The sequence below is a fragment of the Meles meles genome, chromosome 18 (genome assembly GCF_922984935.1).
Source record: "Meles meles chromosome 18, mMelMel3.1 paternal haplotype, whole genome shotgun sequence".
Taxonomy (NCBI): domain Eukaryota; kingdom Metazoa; phylum Chordata; class Mammalia; order Carnivora; family Mustelidae; genus Meles; species Meles meles.
Window position 1 is genome coordinate 26,075,861 of NC_060083.1, and position 24,332 is coordinate 26,100,192.

Consider the following 24,332-nt stretch of genomic DNA (forward strand, 5'->3'; position numbering starts at 1 on the left):
CTGGGAATGCTTGCCGGGGAAAAGACAGAGGCTGGTGTGGCTGCCCTGGGAGAGGCTAATGACACATGGACAGGAAGGCCACAGGGTCAGGTCACTTGCAGGCAATGTGCAAAACCCTACTGTGTGCCATTCCCCTCTGATATACTAAAGTAGGTTCTCCCTCGCCTTCTCTCCTTGCCTTCAAAGCGCGTGCCAGGATCTGACATTCTCTTGTTTGTCTACTTGTTCATTGTCCTACAACGCCCCTCCCCCGACAATGTAAGCTTTATGAGGGCAGGGCCTTTTCCAGCTTGTTCTTTGCTGTGTCTTGAGGTTCTGTGTCAGAGAAGGAGTTCATGAAGCAGGTACTGGGGGAAAGACAAACAAAGGCAATGCAGGCTCAGACCTGTAGGAAGGCTGGGAGAGAGGCTAGTCTCCTAGACTCCATGACACGTGGGCCAGCTGTACCTGCCCAGGGTAACTGCAAGGCAAGAAGAGGAGGCTGAGACCTCCTGCCCATTCCGGTGGCCCGGAGCTGACAGAGCTGCTCTGTCTTCTGAGCGGAAGACCAAGAATGCATTTAAGAGTTACAGGAGTAGGGGCGCCTGGGTGGCTCAGTGGGTTAAAGCCTCTGCCTTCGGCTCAGGTCATGATCCCAGGGTCCTGGGATCGAGCCCTGCATCGGGCTCTCTGCTCAGCAAGGAGCCTGCTTCCCTTCCTCTCTCTCTGGCTGCCTCTCTGCCTACCTGTGATCTCTGTCTGTCAAATAAATAAATAAAATCTTTAAAAAAAATAAGAGTCACAGGAATAGAGCTGAGTCCTTGGAGGAGGGCAGCAATCATAAGACAGGATGGAGCCATTTGGAATAAAATCAGCTCTCATACTTGGGAAGGCTCCATCCCAGGGGAGTTGAAGAGGAGGCTGCCATACTCTGTACTAATTCCTGTGACAGAATATTAATAGTTAACGTTTTGAGTGCTTATTATGTGTTATTTTAAACACTTTGTAAGAATAAATTGATTTAATCTTCGTAACAAGGCTATGACTTAAGTCCTCTTGTTCTCCCCATTTTTCAGATGACTCAACCGAGGCACGGGGGTTAAATAACAGCTAGTAAGTTGCTATGCATGTAACTACCACGCACCGTGCCTCTCAGAAAATAAGGCACATGCCCAAGGGCAGGAGACAGCTAAGGTAATGTCTGTCTTGACAAGGAGGAAAAACTCCAGAAACTCTATATGGGAACTCAGGATTTGTCCCGGTCAATTTCAGAGTTGATTTCTAAAGAGAGGATTTGATAGAAGCGGATGATGGGCAGCAGCACGTGAACTCCCTGAGAACCCATCCTGCTGGGGGAAGCTTATTTGCTTTCCCGATTAGTTTTCTAGACTAGAAAGTAGGTTGTGGTGGGGCAGAAGACTGTAGTTCTGAGTTTGATGAGTGGGCTGCCAGTGGCCGCGTCCCGCTCCACATGGAGTGCTGGTGACATTGCTGGTGGCAGGCACCGGGGCACCACCCCAACAGACAAGATGGCAGACTTGGGATCCACAGTGCCCTGGAGGCTGGATTCCTAAGTCCAAGTCTAGTAGATACAATTTAACAGGGGATGAATGAGAAATTCATTTTGGCCTCCAGTCCTGCCTATACCTGGAGCGAGACAAGGGACTCGGAGGTGTCTGATGGGTTCTGACTGCCTAGAAGCTGGGGTCTAGCCCCATGATTTAAGTTTTAAGAAAATGCTTGCATCTCAAGGCTGTAAGAGCTCAGGGCAGAGTCCAGGGCAGGGGAAGGGAAGGCCCTGCCGTTCTGAGTCTCAGAGGAAGGTTCTTCTAATAGGAAGTTTCCTTCTTCTGTTCATTTGTTTGGCGGGCATGGACTGAGTACCTTTTCTCTGGTAACGCTGCACGGGGTATGACCCTGGAATGGCTGAGCAGGTTGCATTTCAGGATGATGGAGAGAGCTGCTGAAGGGACTCAGACCATGGGCTGGCCACCTCTGTCTTCCTTTCTTCCTTCACCCTGCTCTGAGTCAGGCTTTGGTGTTGCAGGGCCTCGTTGTGAGACAGACAAGGATTCTGCCTCCATGGGGCACGTATTCTAGTGAGAGACAGACCACAGACACTGTGGCGATCAGTGTGCTGAAGGTGCTAAAATAGGGCATCGAGAAAGCGTGACCAGTGTGTGTGGGGGGCTTTGGATGAGGTGGAAGGCCTCTCTGAGAAGATGAGTCCTGAAGGACACAAGGGGCAGCCATATGGAGAAGCTGCTGGTGGATGGGGGAAGGGGACACAGGAGATGTGATGGAAGAGAATTGCAGGGGCAGGAAACAGCAAGGACAAGGCCCTAAGTATATTCTAGAATCAGAAAGCCACTGTGGCCACAGCAGGGTGATGCTATGGTCAGCAGATAGAAGGGAGGCAGATTTCCATGAAGCTCAAGAATGGCTTTCTAGCACTTAGATTTGCCTGAGGACGGTGTGGGCTGCCTCCTGAGGGAGGGAGCTTCTCATCCCTAAGGTGTACAAGCCATGTTCCAGAGGCCGCCTGGTGTGGAGGTTACCAAGGAAAGGACTGAGGCATCCCAAAGGCTGCCTTCATTCCTTCAACCCCTTCAACCTCAGGAGCGTCCCTGGTTTGGCGGAAGCTGGGAGCAAGTCTGTGGAGTGAATGAAGGAAAGCTCCCAGGTGCCAGGTGCAAAGCAGGGGCAGTTTCAGGGGTTTGGTGATCCCAGAGGCCGCCTACTTCCAAGTCCAGGTAACACTGTACCTCCTCCCTAGGTCCACCCCACACAAAGCTGGAGACCAGGAACCTATGGCTCTTTCCCCACCTCCCTTCCCCACAGCCCCGGGGCCCCACGCTGCAGAAACTTCTGTGGGCTGGTGGGCCGTTCCCTCCTCTCCCCTGGGTCCTTTGGGCGCGCCTGCTCCGCCTCGCGCCTTTGTTCCGGAGGAGCGGCCTCACGCAGTTTCCTAGCGCCGGCGACTGGAGCTTCCAAACTGCGGGCTCCGCGCTCGGGACCCGCCGCGCCCCCCGACCCTCCCTATCCGCCCCTTCTGCAGGGGCGCAGCGGCGTGCGGGGCGGGGCGAGCCGAGGCGGGCCCCGCCGGGACCCGGGCCGCGGCGTCTCAGGCTGCGGAGGGGAGCAGGCCGGGCGCGCCCGGAGCGGGCGCGGGCGCGGGTGGCGGGCGCGCGGCTCGGGCGGCTGGGGGCGCGCCCGCCAGGTGTGCGGGCGGCCGCGGGGGGCGGAGAGCGCAGCTTTGTGCGTTCGCAGCCGCCGGCAGGCCGTGCGCGTGTGCGCGCCGCGGTGACGGCGCACGCGGCTGGGCGGGCTGCGAGGGAAGCCCGCCGCCGGGAGGGGGCTTGGGTCCGGATGGAGACAGGAGGACGCCGCCGTTGCGGGCGCACGGGCGGGGTGAGCCGCCGCCGCCGCTGACTGTTGACATTCTGTCCACGTCGAGGAGTGAGCTCTGGGCGCCGTGCGTCGGAGAAGGTCAGTGGGTCCGGGGCTAGGTGGTGATTCCAGAAACAGCCTGGGTCGGGGCGCGAGTCCTGGGTGTGACTGAACGTGGAATCCGGGTGGATGTTGTGAGTGTAAATGCGTGTGTTTGCAAAGAGAAATGCAGCTCGTACGTGTGCGAGCTCTGTGGTGCGGTTCCACAGGGCAATTAAGCGTAATGGGTTCTGTTTGGGAGATGGGGTGACTGTCCTCGGCAATCCATGCGGGTGGGGCATTGCGCACACACATCACATATCGGGGTGTGTGTGTGTGTGTCTGAGTGAGACGTTGCTCAGCTCCCGTCAAAGTCTTTGGCTAGAGAAGCTGACCGAGGTGGAGGTCAGAGGTGGGGTGTTTACAGGTGGTGGCCGAAGGAACCAGCCAGGAACCCAGGGGGACCCCGTGGCTAGTCTGGGTTAGTTTTTGTTTATTATTTTTTTTCCCTCCAACGGGCATAAACCCCACCCCATCGTCACTCTAACCTGTGCCTGTTGCGGAGAAGGGAGCCAGGATGGCGGGGTGCTGGCCGAGAGGCCTTAATGGACCTCAGGGGCAGGGCCGGCTACCAGCCCGCTGTTCTTTTCTGGAGGCCCTGAGTGAGGGAGTGTGGCAGAGCCAGCCTTGGGTGGGGGGCTAGGGCAGGTGTGTGTTCAGGGGACCTCAGGACTGTGTAGAGTCCACTTGGTTTTGCCACGACCAGATGCTGCGTGTCTGGACCAGGCTGGCTGGGGGGATATCCTTCTTCCTCCTCATCTGTTTCCTGTAGCTCCCGCTACACCCTTCTTAACAAACCAAAGGGCATTGATATGCAAGTGGGGTTTGTGCTCTGAATGCTGGAGATCTGCCTCCGTTGAGTGGTCCCCTTCAGAGCAGCCTCCCTAAGGGAATAATAGGGTTGTCCTGGGCTGGGTGCCAGGACTCTTGGGTTCTTTTCGTGCTTTGTGACACTGGCTTTACCTTAAGCCTCACAGGCCTCAGTTTCCCATGCAGAGGGAAGAACTACCCCCGTCTTTGCTATGGGTTAAGGAGGATTCAAACAGCGGCCAGAGTAGGGGTGGGGTGGGGCAGGGAGGCTGGGAGTGACTCAGGGCTGTGAGGTCCCTGGAGTGATTTCTCCCAGGATAGTCCCATCACATCTTTGTGGCTTGGGCAGGAGTCGGGGGGAGGCTCTGTCCTCACCTCCAAGCAGGTGTGTTGGGTTTCCTGAGTCCCCGGGTGGGGCAGTGTGGGTGTCTGCTAGTTCTGGCTGCTCAGGCTTCAAGAAGCTACCTGAGGTCGCCTCTCCTTTGAAAGATGTTGAAGAGTGGGGGTGCACTTGGGGGGCCTGTTTGGGGGCTGGGATAGGGGACTTTAGCTGAAGAGCCACAGAAGTTTCTGGATAGAGGCAGATGTTAAAGATGGTAGGGCCAGGGCATACCTAGCTGGGACTCCTGCTCAACCTAGGGTGTTGAAGCAATTTGGGGGAGGTGGCTTTAGTTCCAGAGAGATGACCCTGCTGCAGATACCCTCATACCCTCTTCTCTCTGTTTCCTGTCTGGAGCAAGTGTGGCTGAGCTGCTGTGATTCAGAATGACTTGAACCTTGAGGAAAAGGGACCCTGGGATGGATGGTGGTAGCAGCAACAGCTGGTTAAGCATAAAGGCCCTGTTGTTATGCAGACCTGGGTTCGTATCCCAGCCCCACCATCCTCTCACTGTGTCTCCACCTGTGTTCCCCCAAAGCAGAAGCTGAGAGAAAGGCTTGTGTATGGTGGTTTGTTTGGGAAGTGGTCTTGGGAAACAAGGGTGCGGCAGAGGGCATGAAAGGGAAAAAGGGAAAGCGAGGGGCGGCTGGTTGGCTTAGTTTATGGAGCATGGGACTATGGGACTCTTGATCTCGGGGTTGTGAGTTCAAGCCCCATGTTGGATGTAGAGTTTACCGAAAAAAAATAGAAAAGGGGAAAGCAGTACAAGGATGAATTAAAAAAAAAATTTTATTTATTTGAGACAGAGAGAGAGTGTGTGTGCACATTAGCCGGGGAGAAGTAGAGGGAGAAGAAGAAGCAGACTCCCCCCGCAGCAGGGAGCCTGACAACATGGAGCTCGATCCCAGGACCCCCAGATCATGACCTGAGCCAAAGGCAGATGTTTAACCGACTGAACCACCCAGGTGCCCCACGGATGCATTTTCTAAAAAGATTTATTTATTTTAGGGAGAGAGAGAATGAGTGTGAGGGGCGGGGCAGAGAGAATCTCAAGCAGGCTCTTGAGTGCAGAGCCTGGTATGGGGATCTATCCCATGACCCTGAGATCATGACCTGAGCAGAAACCAACAGTCGGACGCTTAACTGACTGAGCCACTCAGGTGCCCCAGAGTATGTTATTTTTTTGACCACCAGTCTGTCCTGGGCAGTCTCCTGAGGAGCCTTATGGAATGCATTTCAGAACTGCCCCACTGCTGAGAGAGACAGGGAAGGGTTCATCCATCAGCTCTCTTCCCCACTGGACAGGATGACTCCGTGGACAGTAACTCCCACATGCCTCCAGGCCGCACCTGTGTGAGGCCCAAGTGGATTCTTTTTTTTTTTTCCTTTAAAGATTTTATTTATTCATTTGAGAGGGAATGAGTGAGAGAGAGCATCAGAGAGGAGAAGGTCAGAGGGAGAAGCGGACTCCCCAAGGAGCTGGGAGCCCGATGCGGGACGAGATCCTGGAAGTCCGGGATCATGACCTGAGCCGAAGGCAGTCGCTCAACCAACTGAGCCATGCAAGCGCCCCCCCAAGTGGGTTTTTTTTTTTTTTTTAAAGATTTATTTATTTGACAGACAGAGATCACAAGTAGGCAGAGAGGCAGGCAGATAGAGAGGAGGAAGCAGGCTCCCTGCTGAGTGGAGAGCCCGATGTGGGGCTCGATCCCAGGACCCCAGGATCATGACCTGAGCCGAAGGCAGAGGCTTTAACCCACTGAGCCACCCAGGCACCCCCCCCAAGTGTTCTTGAGGGGGCCCTGCACTGCAGCCTCGGAGAAGGCCCCACGCAGCCCTTGGTGAAGTTTTGCATGAGGGCTGTGTGCTGCAGCTCCAAGGCTGCAGAAGGCTGGTTGTTGCTGAAGTGGCTGGAGTAAGAAATGGGGCAGAGAGGGTTTGAAGCAGCATACTGAGGTATCCGACATGCTGCATGACAAATTACCTGTCTTCTCTGAGCCTCAGTTTCCTTATTGGGGATTATCAGCATTAAATAAGGTATTTATTAAATTTTTGAACCTGGCAATGCGTCCTTAAATATATTTCTGTATAGTTGGGGAGATTGCACATTGTGGGGAGCTCAGACATTCATTCACTTTAGGAGGAGGAGGTGGGTTAAGTGACCTCTGAATATGTCCCCCCCTCCCTGCCCCTGGCCCCTGGCAGTAGTCTGGGGTTCCAGGGCCAGATACCTGCCCTGGGCACTTCCTTCTGGAGCTGTGGCCCCATCTCCCGGATCCCCTGAAATGTCCTGCGGTGCAGTCTGTGGACTGGAGCCAGTTTGCCCTGCCCCCGGGCCGGCTGCTTGGAGGTGCCTCTTGCTAGGCTTGTCCCTGGCAGCGGGCAGCGGGCAGCGGGACTCGAGGGGTGTGGGCGGCTTGAAGCAAGTGCTTGGAAGAGGAGTGGCAGGAGGGCAGGTGCTGGCCTGTGGAGTTGGCAGATGGTGGTGGGCACTGGTCTGGGCCACAGTCAGTGGGGAGTTCAGTACAGGGGATGGAGGAGGGGGAGAGAAAATAGAGAGCAGGAAGGGAAGGGAGGAGATGGCCAAGAGTGAGGAGGAGCCAGGCCTGTGGGACGAGGTGGGTAGCCTGGGGCCTGAGGTGGCGGGGACAGGCTGGGCCTCTGGGAGAGCCACGGGGGTTAGCATGAGATGAGGGATGACAGTGGTTGAGAATTAGCTGGTGGTCCCAGGACATAAGCTGGGCAGGCTTTGTATTTCAGGGTGGAGCACCTAGATTTGGCCTCCTCATCCTCCTTTGCCCCCCAGGCGGCTCCCAGCCTCTCTCCGGCCACACCGCCTGCTCTGGCAGCCGAGTTGCTGTTTGCAGACATTTGTGTCCTGTTGAGGACCTGCTTCTGCCAAGGCTTTGTACCGTGGTGGCCCTGGTGTCCCTAGCCTACCCACTGTTCCTGAGAAATGTGCCACCCCCTCAGGTAGACGGCACACAGTGGGGACAGTGTCCAGCTGCCTCGTGCTCATGCCCAGGCAGCTCAGGCGGGCAGCCCAAAGGTCACTGCATCCATCCCTCTGCCTGCAGGCAAGGTCCACGCAGCCCAGGCCAGGGATGTTTAGCAGCCACTATCTTCATTTACAGCCATTTAAAGATCTCTCTGACCTCTGCAATTTGGGACTCCTTTCATTTTTAATAAATGTAGTAAAAAAAAAAAAAATCAGTAATGCTAGTGTATCAACCTTCTCCCTTTTTGTTTATTATTATTGTTTTTTAAAGATTTTATCTATTTATTTTTCAGGGAGACAGAGCGCACAAGCAGGGGGAGCGGCAGGCAGTGGGGAGAAGCAGGCTCCTTGCTCAGCAGGGTGTCTGATGCAGGACTCCATCCCAGGTCCCTGGGGTCATGACCTGAGCTGAAGGCAGACGCTTTTTTTTTTTTTTTTTTTAGTTTTGAAAAACATTTTCAGTTGCTTTAACTGACTGAGCCACCCAGGGGTCCCCACCTCCTCCCTTTTTAAAGAGGACTTCTTTATGCAGCCGCATGACCATCTCTTCTTGCCCACACCTTTCTCTGAGTGCTTTGGTGCTTCTCTAGTGGGAAGTTCTGCTTCATGTCTGATCTTAGCCAGCGATGCTGTAGTTGGTTATTTATTTATTTATTTATTTATTTATTATTTTGCTCTGCTTGCCACAACCCTTCAGGGCTTGTGTATAGTTATAAGGGGGATTCCTTTCCACCGGCCACAGGGGCTCCCATGGCAGGTGGGACCCCAAGGCAAGGCTTGGGCTCTGGGGGACTCGGCCTGAAAGCAGAATGTGCTGAGCCCTGGCCCTGGCCATACTGAGGTCTCAGAGCCAGCTGGTTTCCCACCCCCTTCCCTAGTTCCGATCCAGGGCTGGCAGCCTGCTTCTCGAATTATGCTGGGTCTGCTGGCTGGGCCCTGCCCGGTCTGGGTCAGCAGATGGCAGCAGGCATGGGCCCCTGGGGGACCTTGCCGATGAGATGACCAGTAGTGAGCAAGAGCAGGAGGGGAGGGACAGGCGGCTGGGCACAGGGAGCTATGCACACGTGTATGGAGGGCATGTTGCTATGCATCTCTGTATGTGTGTGTCCCTGTGTGCATTGTTGTGCTTTGTTGTATGTTCCTGTGCTTTCCCCTGGGTATGCATGTCGGCTACCCACTGGGCGCCCTCCAGAGTCCTCAAAGTCGCAGGTCTGATGGCCGGTGATACTTGGCCCCAGCATGATCGCCTAGCCCCCTGTGGCTCGTGAGTCTTCTGCCCTGCCCTGCTCTGCCCTCTCTCCAAGTTTCCTGTCCTTGTACCTCCCTCTGCTTCTTCCCCACTGACTCCGGGGGTGGGGAAGGGGCATTGCCTTTGGGGCAGGGTGTGGGAAGGATAATTGGTGCACCTTCCAGCCCCAGCCTTTGAGCTCTGAACATCCAGTGGCAGGTGGATGAGCCCTGGATTGAGGAGATGAGTCAGGAATGGCTGCAGGGTGTGGGCTGAAGCCTGGCTGTATGTGTCAGCTTGCTTCAGGGAAGTGTGTGCCTGCCCCACACACTTGAACCCTGCCCCCCCCGTCTGCCACCCAGAGGCCCGAGTATCAGTGCGGCTGTGGGAGGCCCCCCCCCCTACTGTCCACGTCCTGGTTGCTGTGGTCAGCAGTTTCTGATAGGGAGCAGAGTGGTCTCTGGGGGCTCTGGGCATTCCATGGGGGCCCTTCGCCTCGAGTAATTCCTGTCACCACAGTCATTTATATTTCTGGAGCTCTTCCTGAGCCAGGGACTGGACTGCACACATCCATGTGTTAGCTCCTTGGCTCCTCAGAGCAATGCTATGAGGTGGGTTCTGAAAGTATCCCCATTTTATGAGGAAGTAGAGGCTCAGAGAGGCTGGGTCACTTCTCCGAGATCACACAGCTAGTAAGTAGTGGAGCCCGCCAGCTCTGTTCTTTACGTTTGCGGCTGTTCTGTTCACTCTTCACAAAGCTGGACTGTCTTGTCCTTGCCGTCTCCCCTTCAGAGTGGTTGTCCCAGTCACCCTCTCCAAACAGGGCTCTTCACCCACCCAGGCCCCTTTGGATCCTACTGGTTTTCCTCTTTCACCTCCTCCCTCCCATTCCCCGTGGGGCAGGGATCTACGTTGTTCACCATTCTATCCTCAGCACTAGCAGAGCCTGGAACACAGTAGGGATGGTCTGAGACCAATTGCATTGTGTGTGTGTGTGTGTGTGTGTGTGTGTGTGTGTGTGTGTGATTATGGTTGGATGGGTAGGTCTCCCCATATATGTAATGAAACAATTTTTGGACACTAACAGGGGTAATGAGAATTCAACTCGATTCTGACTCGACCCACCCAGAGATCGCCCCGTGTTCCACAGGTGAAGGGTTCAGTCCAACAGAGGCTAGTCACAAGCCCAGGTTGTCCTGTGCTTCTGACCCCTGACAATACAAAAGAGGCTCCCAGGACCTCCTCCTCCTCAGGTTGGGGTGATTTGCTAGAGCAGCTCCCGAACTCAGAGAAATATTTTCCTTACTAGATTACCCATTTATTATGAAAGGATGTAAGTCAGGAATAGGCAGGTGGAAGAGGTATGTGGGGCAGTGTGTGGGGAGAGGGGAGAGGGTGTGTTCTCTTCCTATTCTCCACATGTTCACCAACCCAGACGTTCTCCCAGCCCTGTCCTTGTGCGTGTTTATGGAGGCTTCCTTACGTAGCCACAATTGATTAAATTAGCCATGGGTGATTGAATCAGTCTCCTGCTCCTCTCTGCTCTCTGGAGGTCAGGGGTGGGACTAAAAGTTCCAGCCTTCTAATCACATGATTGGTTCTCTTGGCAACCAGCCTCCAACCCTTAGTGCTTCTAAAAGTCACCTCATTCACATGACAGGACACTGTTATCACTCTTGGCACTTACGAAATTCCAAGGCTTTGGGGAGCTGTGAGCCAGGAACCGTAGACAAAGACGAAACATGTATTTCTTATAAATCATACTATCTCGGGATGCAGTAAATAAGCATGTATTGAATGGATGAATGAATGAATGAGTATTTGAAGATACGTCTGCCTCAAGGCCCAGGCTTTCACCCCCTCTCTGTGCTGTCTTTCAGGCGGCAGAGACCATCGCCGGGTGGCCAGGGGCACAGGCTCTGGAGGTGGCTTGCTGGGTTCAGTTCTGGCTCTGCCTCTCTTCTGGTTATTTCATACTGCATCACAAACTGTCCACAAGCTCATGGCTGAAAACAAGGGCAGCATTTATTTTGCTCCGGAATCTGCACTTGGGGCAGAACGGTCATCATCTGGGGTGGCTCAGAGCAGGGACCAGAATGGTCTGAAGGCTCAATTGCTCACGTCTGGCATTTAATGCTAGCTGTTGGCTTGAGGATGCAGTTCCTTTCTACACAGGCCTCTCTGTGGGCTCAGTCTTCTTGTCGCAAAGACCACCTCCCCCGGTGCTAGTTTGGGTTTCCTCTCAGCATGGTGGCTGGGTTAAGGGGCAAGAATCCCAGGAAAGAACCAGCAGAAGCTATTTTTGCCTTTTCTTACCTGGTCTCAGAGACGATGTAGCATTGCTCCTGCTGTAGTCCCAGACCCACACGGATCCAGGAGGAGGGAACAGAGATGCCACCTCCCAGTGGAGGGGGTCAGTGTTCCATGGTAATAAGAGCAAGTGGGATGGGGCTGTATTGTGGGATGGTGTGGCTGTCTTTGGAAAATAGGACCCATCTGCCACAGTTACATCCTAGGAGTGTGACCTTGAGCCAATTACTTAGTCTCTCTGTGCCCCAGTTTTTCCATCTGTAAAATGGGGACAACGTTAGCATCTACTTGTTTGGGTTGTTTCTTTAGCAGGGACTGTAGTTCCACCTAGAGATCCTCCGGCCCCAAGTGGGGCATTGGTTCAGGCTTTCACCACGCTGAGGAATCCAGCCCCAATTTCCCACCCATCTGCGTGCAGTACAGGTGGCCCCTCACTGTTCAGAGGCCTCTTGAGGGTGGGGCTAGCAGTGGGGAGGGATGAGGGGACCTTGAGTGGAAAAGGCCTTGTTTGTCTCCATTTGTTGTGTCATCCTTAGTTAGCCATGCTCCCTTCAAAGGGGCAAGGGACAAGTATTGATGGCAGTGTCACAAGGCTGGGACTCCAGCAGGATTTCTCTGGGCCTGGGAGGCCAAGCCCCACTAGGACCGCCATCTTTATTCAGGGGATCCTGATAAGTACATTGTGAGCATGCTGTGTTTGAGGGAGCGCCTTGCCTCTCCTCTGTCCTCCCTCCCACCTGCCTACACCTGAGTCACTCTTCCTCTGCTGGAAGGCTCCCTCTGCAGCCTCTCTGTCAGGCCCTAGGGAGGAATCCCAGGGTGTGCTCCTCCTGGCCCAGGCTGGGGCTGCTCCTCAGCTCCGCACTGGTGGGGGCCCAGGAAGAGTCTGTTTTCTTGCGCCCAGCCTGGTGCTAGCTCACATCTAATGCTGCCCTCGTTCTCTCTAGGAATGGCAGACGAGTTACAAGCTGGGCCTCTGGGTTTGAATCCTGTCACGTCCATCCATCACCAGCCCTGTGACCTTGGGCAAGTTCCTTAACTTCTCTGGTTCCATTTCCTCACCGGGAGAGAGAACGTGGTTGTGGCCAGGATAAAATAAAGTAGAAAGTATGGTGTAACTGGTTCACGGGAGAGTCTCGAGAAATGAGTGCCGTTACTCTTTACAGATGAAAAAAAATGGAGTTGGAGGGCGCTGAAGTGGTTTCTCCTCAGCTATATTTAACGTCAGAGCCAGGGCTGGAACCTGTGTGTTCTGACACCAGGCGGTTGTTGCTTATCTCCTTCCTGCAAGATGTAGGCTTCCCCCAGCCCCCAATCCCTTATGCCAGGGGGCAGTATGGCTGCCATCCAAGAAATACAAGCGAGATGCCCCCTTTTCTAACTTGCACTACCCAGAGTTGCCTGCAGAGGGTGCTGATGCCCACACTCTGGCCCATTCAGGAGAGTCTCTGCAGGTGTAGGGGAGGGTTGGGAGTGACCAGCCAAATGGAGAATGGAGAATGGACGGAGTCGGAAGAGGGGGCTCTGTGATCTCCTTTAGAGAGCTCTCCCTCAGACAGTTTTTAGTGCCCAAGACTTCCTGCAGATAGTTCCAGGGCCACCAGAGATAATGGGAACGTTGTGGTGGATTTCCTTCCAGTGTTTCTCACTGGGCCAGGGCCAGAGCTGTCAGGGGAGTCTGTTAAGCATGCAGATTCCCTGGCCCCAACCCAGAATAATGGAGTCAGGATTTTAGCAGTCCCACGGGCTAACACACATGTAGGTCTATACTGGGCACCCCTCTGAAGGCTTCATGTACCCCTCACCCCTCACCCCTTATAGATAGGAAGTCTAGTGAGGCACAGAGAAGTTGAAGGACTTGCCCAGGGTCACACTGCTGGTAAGCAGCAGCGTTGCGCTTTGAACCTGTGTTATTTTGTTGTTGTTGTTAATTAAAAAAATAAAAAAAAAGTTTATTTATCTGACAGAGAGAGACAACCAGAGAGGGAACACAAGCAGGGGTAGTGGGAGAGGGAGAAGCAGGCTCCCCTCTGAGCAGGGAGCCCAAAGAAGGACTTGATCCTGGGACCCCAGGATCATGACCTGAGCCAAGGCAGATGCATAACGACTGAACCACCCAGATGCCCCTGAACCCATGTTACTTTAAGCCCCAGTGACTCTCACGCCCAGTGCATTTGAAAACCAGTAACTTATAACACTGGGCCTGTCCCCGTTCTTGCCTCCTTTTGCTTCCTTTTATTATTTATTTATTTATTTTTTAAAAAAGATTTTTAAAATTTATTTATTTGACAGACAGAGATCACAAGTAGGCGAGAGGCAGGGAGAGAGAGAGGAGGAAGCAGGCTCCTTGCAGAGCAGAGAGCCCGCTGCAGGGCTCCATCCCAGGACCTTGAGATCATGACCTGAGCCAAAGGCAGAGGCTTTAACATACTGAGCCACCCAGGCACCCCTGTACTTATACTTTATATTTACTGGAATGGACTCAGTTGTTGGGGGGGTAGGATCTTTCTTGAATTTACCCTGTCAGTAATTTAGGTCATTTCCATAGTTTCATAATTATGTCAGCAGTGTGTAGGAGACCCTTGAAGGTAAAACTTGGCTGATATTTTTCTCCTTGGGATGGTGTGGAATTGGGAACAGAATTGCGAGGTGAAAAAGCATGTGTATGAAAAAACAAACCTCTTTGGGACGCCTGGGTGGCTCAGTTTGTTAAAGCCTCTGCTTTCAGCTCAGGTCATGGTCCCAGGGTCCTGGGATCGAGCCCTGCATTGGGCTGTCTGCTCAGCAGGGACCCTATTTCTCCCCCTTCCCTCTCTCTGCCTGCCTCTCTGCCTACTTGTGATCTTTGTCTGTCAAATAAATAAATACAATCTTAAAAAAAAAAGAAAAAACAAACCTCTCTATTAAAGCATAATACATTATAGAAAGTGTATAGATTTTAAGGGTATGGGTGAATTTCCATAAACTTGATACACTCATGTAAAATGAACACCAGATCCAAATTTCCTCCAGCATAATTGTCTGTTGGTCTCCTTTGAGTTTTCTTAAGATTAAAGCACAGACTCTTTGCTTAAAAGAAGAGTGGATGGAGGAACCATCTGGAGTCAGGCAGTGAAAGGAGAGCCTGGTCTGCCCTTTCTGGGGCAAGACAAAGTTCCCTTCAGAGTAGAAGAGATAGTCCCAGGACTGAGATCAGTGTCTGTTTGAGCTTGAAATAACATAAGAAGATTTTATTTTTAAGATTTTATTTATTTATTTAACAGAGAGAGACGACACAGGACACAGCGAGAGAGGAAACACAAGCAGGGGGAGTGAGAGAGGGAGAAGAAGGCTTCCCGCTGAGCAGGGAGCCTGATATAGGGCTCCATCCCAGGACCCTGGAATCATGACCTGAGCTGAAGGCAGATGCCTAACAACTGAGCCACCCAGGGGCCCATAAGAAGGTTTTAAAGAAATGAGCCTTTGTAGCTGCTACTGTTTCTGCCTTTTTTTTTTGTTTGTTTTAAAGCAAACCATTTATATATTTAACATTTTTTTCTTTAAATTATAACACGTTCATGACAAACACCCCCAAACCCCAAATGAACAAAAAACAAGCAGCACAAAATAACAAAGTGAAAAGTCCCTTCCCCCCAAATTTGTACTTCTGGTCCCATTCTTCAGAGGTAACTAGTGTTGGCCCATTGCTTATGTTCCATTCCAGAAATTGTCCAGGCATGTGTAGGAATTCAGTGGAGCGTCCAACTCTTGATTTTGGCTCAGGTCATGATCTCAGGGTGGTGAGGTCAGGCTCATGCTTAAGGTTCTCTCTCTGCCCCACCCCTTCCCTCTCCCTCTTTAAAAAAAAAGAAGAATTTCTGTATTTATTTAAACTAATGAAATCCTATTATATGAGCTGTTTTTTTTTTTCAAACTTGAATTCTTAGATTATCTTTATATAGCAACACGTATATTCTGTCTTCTTTTCAGTGGCTCCATAATATTCCATCTTTTTTTTTTTTTTTAAGATTTTATTTATTTGACACAGAGAGAGAGAGAGCGAACACAAGCCAGGGGAGCAGCCGAGGGAGTGGGAGAAGCAGGATCCCCACTGAGCAAGGAGCTAGCATGGACTCTGGTCCCAGACCTGGGATCATGACCTGAGCTGAAGGCAGCTGCTTAACTGACCGAGCCACCCAGGCACCCCATAGTATCCCATCTTATGCTTGTTTTCCAGTATAGTTAAATGATGGTCATTTAGGTTTTTTTGTATTTGCTGTTTCAAACAACGTTGTTATTAACATCTGTATGCATAGATCTTGTCAACTTGTATGAGTTTATATGTGGAATAAATCTCTGAAGACAAAACTGTTAGCACGAGGGGCACCTGGGTGGCTCAGTGGGTAAAAGCCTCTGCCTTTGGCTCAGGTCGTGATCCCAGGAGCCTGCTTTCTCCTCTCGCTCTGCCTGCCTCTCTGCCTACCTGCGATCTCTGTCAAATAAATAAAATCTTTAAAAACAAAACAAAACAAAAACTGTTGGCACGAACGGTGTGTGCACTTAAAATTTTGATAAAAAATGATGGTGATCCTGTTTCCTTATATCCTCATACCATTGTCAAGGTTTCTTTTAACCTTTACCATCTGATGGCTAAAACGGATACCTTGTTATTATTTGAACAACTTTATTTATTTATTTTAAAAGATTTTATTTATTTTTATTTATTTTAGAGAGAGAGAGTGAGTGAGAGAGAGCATGAGTAGAGGGAGTGGCAGGCAGAGGGAGAAACAGACACCCCACTGAGCAGAGAGCCTGATGTGGGGCTCGATCCCAGGACCCCGGGACCGTGACCGGAGTGAAAGGCAGATGCCTAATGGACTGAGCCCACTAGGCGTCCTGTTTGAACAGTTTTAAGTTGTGGTCCATTTGGTAGCCATTCAGTCCACAGCCATGTGTTGTGAGCAGTTCTCTTGGCAAGCAGTACTGAGCAGGTCAGAATACACCATGCAGTCAGGGGTCAGGAGTCTGGTTTTCACTAGCATTGCTCTTGCAAATTTTCATCACCGTCTTGCTTTGCAGAACTTGTGCAATGAGAAATTCAGTCTGGCCCCTGAGATAGCGCGTTCGGGGAAGTTATCAGTGCAACCTAAATCACGGTGCAGATCTTAGACGTGCATTTGTCGCCATCCCAAAGTGTGGATTTCTTACCGATTCGTGTGTGCTGGGTCTGAAGGCCATTACACCCTGTTTTCCTGGAGATCAGTGTCCTTCTCTGCCACTATCCTTTGTCCTCAGTTGGCTTATGAAGGAAGCAGAGGTGAATCTAGCCATCCCTTTGAGGAAAGGTCAGTGGAAACCCCCAAGGAGTATGTGGCCTGCTCTGGGTGTTTCAGTGGTCAGGGTGGGAGAAAAGCTGAGCCGCCGCTGGTCACTGCTGGTGCCAGCTCACACCATGTGGACAGGGGAGGATCTAGGCCAAATGACCTAGTGCCTGCTTCTCCAGGGGTCTCTGTTTTCTGAGCTTCCCATAACTGCTCATCCCCATGCCTGGAAAAGGAACTTGTCTCCTCTTTCAGCTCCCACTAGTGGCTGTGAGGACAGAGCTGTCCAAGCAGAGGAAACCCCATGGTCACTCTCTTCCCTCCTGCCCCCAAGGGCCTGCAGACCTGGTGCAGGGGCTGTTGGCAGGGACTCGGACTGCTTCCTCCTCTGATCCCGCTGGCATTCTCAGCTCCACATCCCTCTAAAGCCTGGAGCTCTGTCCTGGACTTAAGGCTCTGACTGGAACTTTTCTGTCACCTGGACCAGGAACACCCACAGGCCTCCAGCACAGAAACCAGGGCCCTGTGATTTGGTGACCCCAAGCTGGCTCTGCGGATGGGGCAAGGAGCAACCTCAGGAGGGAAGGAGACCGTCTCGCCTGGTATTAGAAGGATGCGGGGACTTGCTCTTTCTGGCTTCGTCCTTGTAGCTGTTGAGCTGTGCTGTGTTTCCAGGTCCTTAGTTTTCCTGTCTGTAAAATGGGTGCTGCATGAATTGGGCCCTTGTGTAGGCTGATGTGGCCATCGGCACCAGTGCAGAGCGTCATATAGGACAATGGCTGATAACTCAGTCTCCAGCGTCCTACCTAACTTGGCTACCATTGTGCTGGGCAAATTTTGTCAAGTTCCTTGATATTTCTGTGCGTCAGTGTCCTCATCTGTAAAATGGGGTTAACAGTGGTGTTATCTCAGAGGTGGCTGTGAGACCAAGAGGAGCTAAGCAGTTAGGTTGGCACCGCCCATAGGAAGCTCCCAGATACAGGCACTGCTCTTGGCTCCCCCATCCCCGTGGCTTGTCCTTGTCTCCATTCTGATGGCTTGGCTGTCTGAATCAGCGGAGGTCTGGGAGGAAGCTGGGCTGTGCGTGGTGGGGGTAGGAGGGCTGGGCCTGGCTCACAGCGTGCTTCTCTTTTCTCTGACTCATGGTCTTTCCCAGAGAGTGCATGGACCCCTTGCCACCCACCCCCCTACAGAACAGGAACTGAGGGGTCAGAGCAGGGGCAACAGAAAGCTGAGCAGGACCAGGGGAGGGCGTGGGATTGTAATAGATTCTAGTTATAACAGCTCCCGTAATGGTGCGGGAGCCCTGCACTTAATCCTGTAAGCTGTGGTGGCAGCCTCCACAATACAGAGGGGGAAACTGAGGCCTCCCGAGTTAGGTGACTTGCTGAAGGTCACACGGCTCTAAGGCTCGGAAGACTGGAGCTGAGGAAGGGAAAGTAGGAGATGCTCTAGATTGGCTCTCAGCTCCCTCTAGAGCTCAGAGAGTAAAATATAAGCCATCTGGGAACCTCCCTTCTCTGTCTCCGGGCCCTTACTCTGAGGAGTCAGGAAGGCATGGGTCTCTCTGGACTCTCCAAGATTCCCGGATCTGAGTGGCTTCAAGGACATCCAGGATGCTGTGAGTACTGTGAGTTCCTGCTGATGCCGCCAAGCCATTGCTGGTCCTTGGCCTGGGGTCTGAGTCACAAAGCGCCCAGTCTTTTGTGGTTACCATGTAAGAGACCAGAACTCCAAGTAGGAGAATCCAGCCTCCAGGTGGCAACAGCTGGGGCCTTGAAATGCTGCTTCCTGTCTGGTCCCTGGGTCACGCTGCTGACCTCCGGATGCTTGGGCCTGGGCCTGCAGCAATCCTGGGCTGTGGCCTCTCACCCAGTGTTTGCCCAGGTGTCTCTGTCTACTAGGAGGGCCTGCGTGAGAGCATCTCTAGTCCGCCTCTTCCCCCAGGTGATGGATAACATGAAAACAGGGTCACGTGTGTGCACAGGGGAGACTAGCTGACGGGTGGTTGGAAGCGCCCCAGCTTGTTGGGATGACCCCACTTCATTCTCTCCCACATGAGAGACGGCACATGACGGGCTCCAGTGATGGGTTCACTATGATCTCCCGCTAATTGATTAAAAAAAAGGAAGTAATTTGCAACAGGAATTGTGTTATTAGTCACCCGTGTGGCACCCAGCCCCAGATCTCACCTGGCTCTCTCTGTACCCGGAGCCATGGTGGGCCTAGGACTGGAGTTGGCGTGGGGAGGGGGGGGCTGAGTGGCCCGCTGGCTTTTCTCGCCTGCACCCCTGCACCCACCAAGCTCCTGATCTTAGTCAGGACTTCCTCAGTGGAGAGTGAGAGGAATCCAATTCCTGTTGACTTTCGGAATAATGGGATATGTCAGGCTCTTGCATGCCCAGAGGTTGGCTGCTCCAGGAGTTTGATGTCCCGAAGACCCGCTTTCTCCTGTTCTCTCCCCCCACTCTCCTGTGTACTGTGCATCCATCCTGTGGTTTAGCAGCCTTGGTGGAGGGGCTGTGCTCTGGGAGTGAGGTTCGCAGCGTTCTCCTGCCCACTCCTGAGTGCGTCATTGTGGCTGGCAGGGCAGGCACCCTGGTTAGCTGGGCTGGCCCGGGGCTCCTTCTGGGGGTGCAGGGGGCACAGAGCTGTTTTAACCAGAGGGAGGCCACATGGACGTGGGGCCGGCAGGACCCCAAGCGTCCATGCTTTCTGCCGAGCAGCTCCTGGGTGTGGGTTGGGTGCAGTGTGGGGAGAGGTCTGGATGTGGAGTGGACCTCCAGTGGGAAGCCATTGGTCTGGTGCAACCCCAGAAGGTGGGCCGCACCATCCTTCCTTTCCTGGTGAAGGCGGGGGTGGAGTATGCAGCGGAACCAAGGACCGCCAGGCTTCTGCCGAGAGGCCAGCTGCCTTCAACGAAAGGACCCCGTACTTACCGCTCATGGATCGGAACTGGGCTGGGCCCTGAAGCTGGTCCTGTGGCTCATCTAGGGGGCTACTCGCCACCTGTGTGGCCTTTCCTGCTGTGGAGGAGTCCAGAAAATAGAAACGCCCGTGTCCTTTGTCTATGACCTGGGGGTGGCCCCACCCATCTGACGCCCAGAGTGGCAGTGGGCCTCAAACAGGAAGCTGTGGGGAGGGTGGGCCAGTGAAAAAGGCCACGGCAACTGTATTTCCCTTTCTGCACTGCTTGAGGGCAGGGCAGGGGCCCGGCGCCAGCTGTGGTCCTTCCCACTCAGGCCGGTGCTAGCGCGTGTGCCGCACCCTTTCTTGGGCTGTCATTAGTGAGAACCTACTGCATACCCCGCACGGTGGCATGGGTGCACGCAGAGCTGCGTTCCAGCAGGAAAGAAACCCACTCCCCCATATGGGCCACCCTCCCACCCCCACTATCACCAGCACGAAGGGTGACCCCGCTGACCTCTGTCTAGACCCTTGAAGGGGTCTGTGCCTGTGCGTGGGTACGTGGGCGTGTGTGCAGTCTGAGTGTGTGCCTGGGTGTGTGCATGTGGGTCTCCCTCCCTGTGTGAGCCTTTGTCTTGTGGGGAGTTACACGGACACGAGATCTACACGCAGATATCACTGTCGAGCGAGGTCTGTGTGGACTTGCACGGGAGTGTGTCGTGCCTATGTGCGTGTGTATGTGGGTGTCTGAGGATGCTTGCGTGAGCACACTACTGTGCCCGTGCATGGATACGTATGCACGTGTGTGTGTGCCCCTGTGCTCCTGTGAGTGCCCATGAGTGTGCAGGCATGGGGCTGCTTCAGCTGGCGTGTGCGGAGGGAGCAGGAAGGCAGCAGTCCCGTCTCCGGCAGCTCAGGGGAGTGGGTGTGAGTGGCCTGTCTGCAATGCTCCAGAGTCTTCCAGCCCGCTCTCTCTCTCCCTCACAGGCACGTTTGTGTGTGCCTGTGCCTCGCCCTCCTTTGGGTTCTGGGAAGCCGGGGCTGTGTGGGACCGAGCTGCCAAGTCGGGCTGTGGTGCAATCTGCCCGCCGAGCCCCTTCCGGAGCTGCGGGTTCCTCTGGGCGTGGGGAAGCTGCCCTCTGCGAACTCCCCTGCTGGCTGTCTCGGTGCCTCCTGGGGGGGGCAGGACACACCTCCCAGCCCTGCGGCCTCACCCACAGGAAGTGCTGGGCTTGGGGGGCAGGCGACAGGGGAGGTACCACACCGGGTGTCCCGCTCTCAGCCGTGACCCCACCGACCCGGCTGCGCCACGGTCCTTTTGCCACCAGCCCCGGGGACATTACCAGGACCCGGGGCCCCGCGGCTACAACCATGTTTCGCAGGAAGCGCAGCGTCTCCTTTGGGGGCTTCGGATGGTAGGTGGCAGAGGAGGGCGGCCAGGATGGGAGTGAACCCAGCTGGGAAGTCTTGCATCTGCTGTGGCCGCCTTTGGTGGGGGTGGGGGGGCGGTGAGGGGGCTCGGGTTGTGCCTGAGACCTGTGGGGAGGTGGGTGTTTGAGATGCTGGGGCTGGTGGAGATGGTGGGGGTATCAGACAGCAAGCTTCTCCTTGCCGTCCCTGGAGCAGGATCTATAGGGGACCCACAAGGTTGGAGCTGGTGCCAGCATGAGCTCGCCGGAGGGGCGGGGTCGAATGTGTCTTATGTGCTCCCGTGTGTATGTCGGCACCTCTGTGATGATTGTGGTTGTGTGCGTGCTTGCGTGCGGCATGCCTGCAGCTGCCCGTCTGGGTGCATGTATGAAGCGTGTGGCTGGCTGTGTAGGTGTGTGCGGCGTGTGACCACGTGTGCACTCTGTGTTTCTGAGCAGGTGTTGGCTCCTCTGGTCGTCCGTAGCTTTGTGTGCTCCTGTCCGTGCGTGTATGCTATCTGCATCATCTGTGTGTATGTGTGTGTGTGTGTGTGTGTGTGTGTGTGTGACTTTGTGATGGGGGTGTCTGTGGCCCACTGGACCGCTGTGGGGGTGAGGGACGGGCAGACCTGTGTTCAGATATCCCTCCTCCCACCCCGGGCAGCCAATCCCAGCTCCATCCAAGCCTGAGCCGCTGGCTTTGTGCTCCAGCCTCTTGTCTGGTCCTCAAGGCCACTAGGCTTCCATGCAGAACAAGGGAGAGGCTCTTCCCTCCCCAGGGGGCCAGAAAATGGGGAGACTGAGGTCAAAGACTTGTCTCTGGTTACCAGCTGCTGGCAGCTTCTCCTCAGCTGGGGAGCAGGGTCTCGTGGTTTTCATTATCGGTTTCCTTTCAGCTTCTGGGCCTGGGGCGTTGTCAGAGGAAAGGTTCCCACTGCTGCAGGGAGGGTGGCTTGGGGTGCCCTGGTATGGAGCCTGGTGGGCTGAGTGGAGGGGCACTGAGGCAAGGGAAAGAAGGAGGGGCCGCCGGGGCTGGGAAGAGGTGGGCTCCGTCTGCTCTTCTGGCTGGTTATGCTTCTGTGTGTATGCACACTTTGACTTTCCTCTCCCTTCTCTCCAAAGGCACTTTGCCATCCGTCCTCCGGCAGGAAGGAGTTGTGGGTGCTGCATGTTTGGCGGAAGGGGGGAGTGAGGTTGACATGGTGCTAGGGCTGGCACAGGGTAGCCTGAGACCTGCTCACGGGCACCCCTCTGACGCCCCCTCCCTCTCCTGGGGCCAAGGGGTTGCTGTGCTGAGTGTGGGCTCTGGGTTCGAATCACCTTGTCTGCTTCCCAGTCAGGCTGGCTGGGATCACTACAGGGCAGGGCTCGGGCCACGAGAGGGTTTCTATCTAAGAGCCATGCTTCTCTGGGAGGTGTGGAGCAGACCGGGAAGGTGTGCGTGGCACATGGTGCGTGCTCAGTCCATGCTTATGGAGTGACTATGTGACATGTTTTTTTGCCCACGACAGGCATCTGGTTATGGGGATCATTGAGTTTGAGGGGACAGCAGGGCTTCCTGGTGGGGTTAGTGTGTTAGAGTAGACATCATCTGGGGGTGCCTGGGTGACTCAGTGGGTTAAGCCTCTGCCTTTGGCTCAAGTCCTGATCTCAGGGCCCTGGGATCAAACCCCGCATTGGGCTCCCTGCTCATCGGGGAGCCTGCTTCTCCCTCTCTCTCTCTGCCTGCCTCTCTGCCTACTTGTGATCTCTGTCTGTCAAGTTAAAAAAAAAAATCTTTAGAGTAGGCATCATCTGGAGATGGACAGCAGCTGGGAGGGTTGGAGACTAAAGGGCAGATTTCTGGAGCCGTGGTCCCCTCCAGACTGTGACCAGAATCTCAGGGGGCAGGTATTCAGAAACTCCATTGGATGCCAGGGTGGAGAACCAGTGGCTTCAGGGGTGGACACGGTGAGGAGAGGGAATGGGGTGGGGCGGATGGGCGGTGGGGAGGAGAGAAAGCACCAGGGAGAATCTGGGGAGTCTGGCTTTCTGAAAGAGAGAAGCTCAGTGACACAGGCTGCTGCTGTGTCTGTAGTCTCAGTCCTGCCAAGGCCATTGGCCCCGCCCTCCCAGGGCCGCACCCCAGCGTGGGACCCTGTGGAGAGACTGCTGACTGGGTGTGGGTGTGGGTGCCAGGCCTGGGGTTCCTGTGACCCACAGTGCCACCCGGTGGTGGGTGGTGGTTGGGTTAAGAGGGCGCCACACTAGAAGTCCCGCTTCTAAGTGCTGGCCCCCTCCTTGACTCTGAAGAACTCAGGCAGGACACTTCCCCTCTTTGGGTCTCAGTTTCCCCATGGGAAAGTGGGTGATTTCTGCCTTATCCACAACGGAGGGATGTTGTAGCAATTAAAAGAGATTCCTCCAGAAAATAGAAAGTGTAAGGGTTTGTCATTGGGGGTTACAATTAGGTAGCTCTGGGCTACAAATGTTACAGCAGAACGTGGGGATCTGCCTCTGGAGTCACCCTACCCCCATCTGGTGGGCAGAATGGGAGAAGAGGAATGTCTGCCTGCCAGAGGGATGGGGCCTCATGAGACCCTTGGGGACCAGTTGTGGAGGCTCCATGAAAGGGGCCCAGGACACAGTGGGGAAGAAGCTGGGAGGGACCTGGGTCGGGAGCCTTGGGGTGTGGCTTGTTTTGCTGCTGGGGACCAAGATCAGAAGGTGCTGGGAGTTTACTCAGAGCAAAAGGATCTTGCTTCCCAGCTCAAGGGCTTGGTGCTGACTTGTGATTGCTGGGGCAGCTCTGTGTCCTTCCTGTGTGGCCCCTGACGCTGCTTCCATTCCAGCGCTGCCCCGTAGGAAGCCTGTGGCAAAGCTGAGCTGCCTGGAGGGGGTGGCTGAAGGCGTCCTGGATGTGGCACCGGTGGTCATGCTGACGTGGCAGTAGTGGTGACATGGGGTGGGGAGTGTGGTGACCCTGAAGGTGATGACATGGGATGGTGATGGTGACGGGGACATGGAGGTGTGGTGACAAGGTGGTGTTGATGACATGGGCTGCTGGTGACACGGGGGGGGGTGACACTCGTGTTCATGATCCCTAAGCAAGAGGAGACACTGACAGTGGGAATCTCGCCCGCCTTGCTGTCCCTGCAGAGAGGAGGGGGCCTCTTTTACCAGCCATAAGGGCTGGCATATGCAGAGGGTAAAAATAGAAGCTTAGCAGCCCTGCCTTGTCTTCCAGCAAGGGTGGGTGCAGGCTGGGCTGGAGGAGCTGGCTGCCAGGACAGTCTGCCGTGAACGTGATCCTCTCTGCTCTGAGCCCCATGCCCGACAGATCCTACCTGCCCATGCATCCTGGAGCCTGCTGTTGGGTTTCTGTCTCAGGAGTGGGGTCTGTCTCCTCGCACGGACTGGCAGCTCTGGGAACAGGGCAGGGGGAGGGGCAGAAGCCCAGGAAGTATCATTGTGTTGAACGCCTAGCTGCCAGTGACCGATGGAGCTGGCTTGCAGTCTTCTCTTGTGGAGCGGGGGTAATGAA

The 24,332-nt window shown here is 54.4% G+C and overlaps 1 protein-coding gene across 5 annotated transcripts in view; it reads left to right on the plus strand.

The window, feature by feature from the left end:
• Positions 1-24,332, plus strand: part of RAP1GAP2 (RAP1 GTPase activating protein 2) — a 241,140-nt gene that overhangs the window by 37,102 nt on the left and 179,706 nt on the right. Inside the window, exon 1 of one of the 5 annotated variants that reach the window (XM_045986022.1) lies at positions 3,263-3,468. The exons of 3 other annotated variants lie outside the window; for them this stretch is intronic. Coding sequence is in view for 1 of the 2 variants with exons in the window: in XM_045986025.1 (XP_045841981.1) it covers positions 20,772-20,815 (44 nt within the window). In the remaining variant the exon portion in view is untranslated. Of the gene's footprint in view, positions 1-3,262; positions 3,469-20,720; positions 20,816-24,332 lie in introns of those variants that run through there. One more of the 5 variants, XM_045986025.1, reaches the window with a different exon arrangement.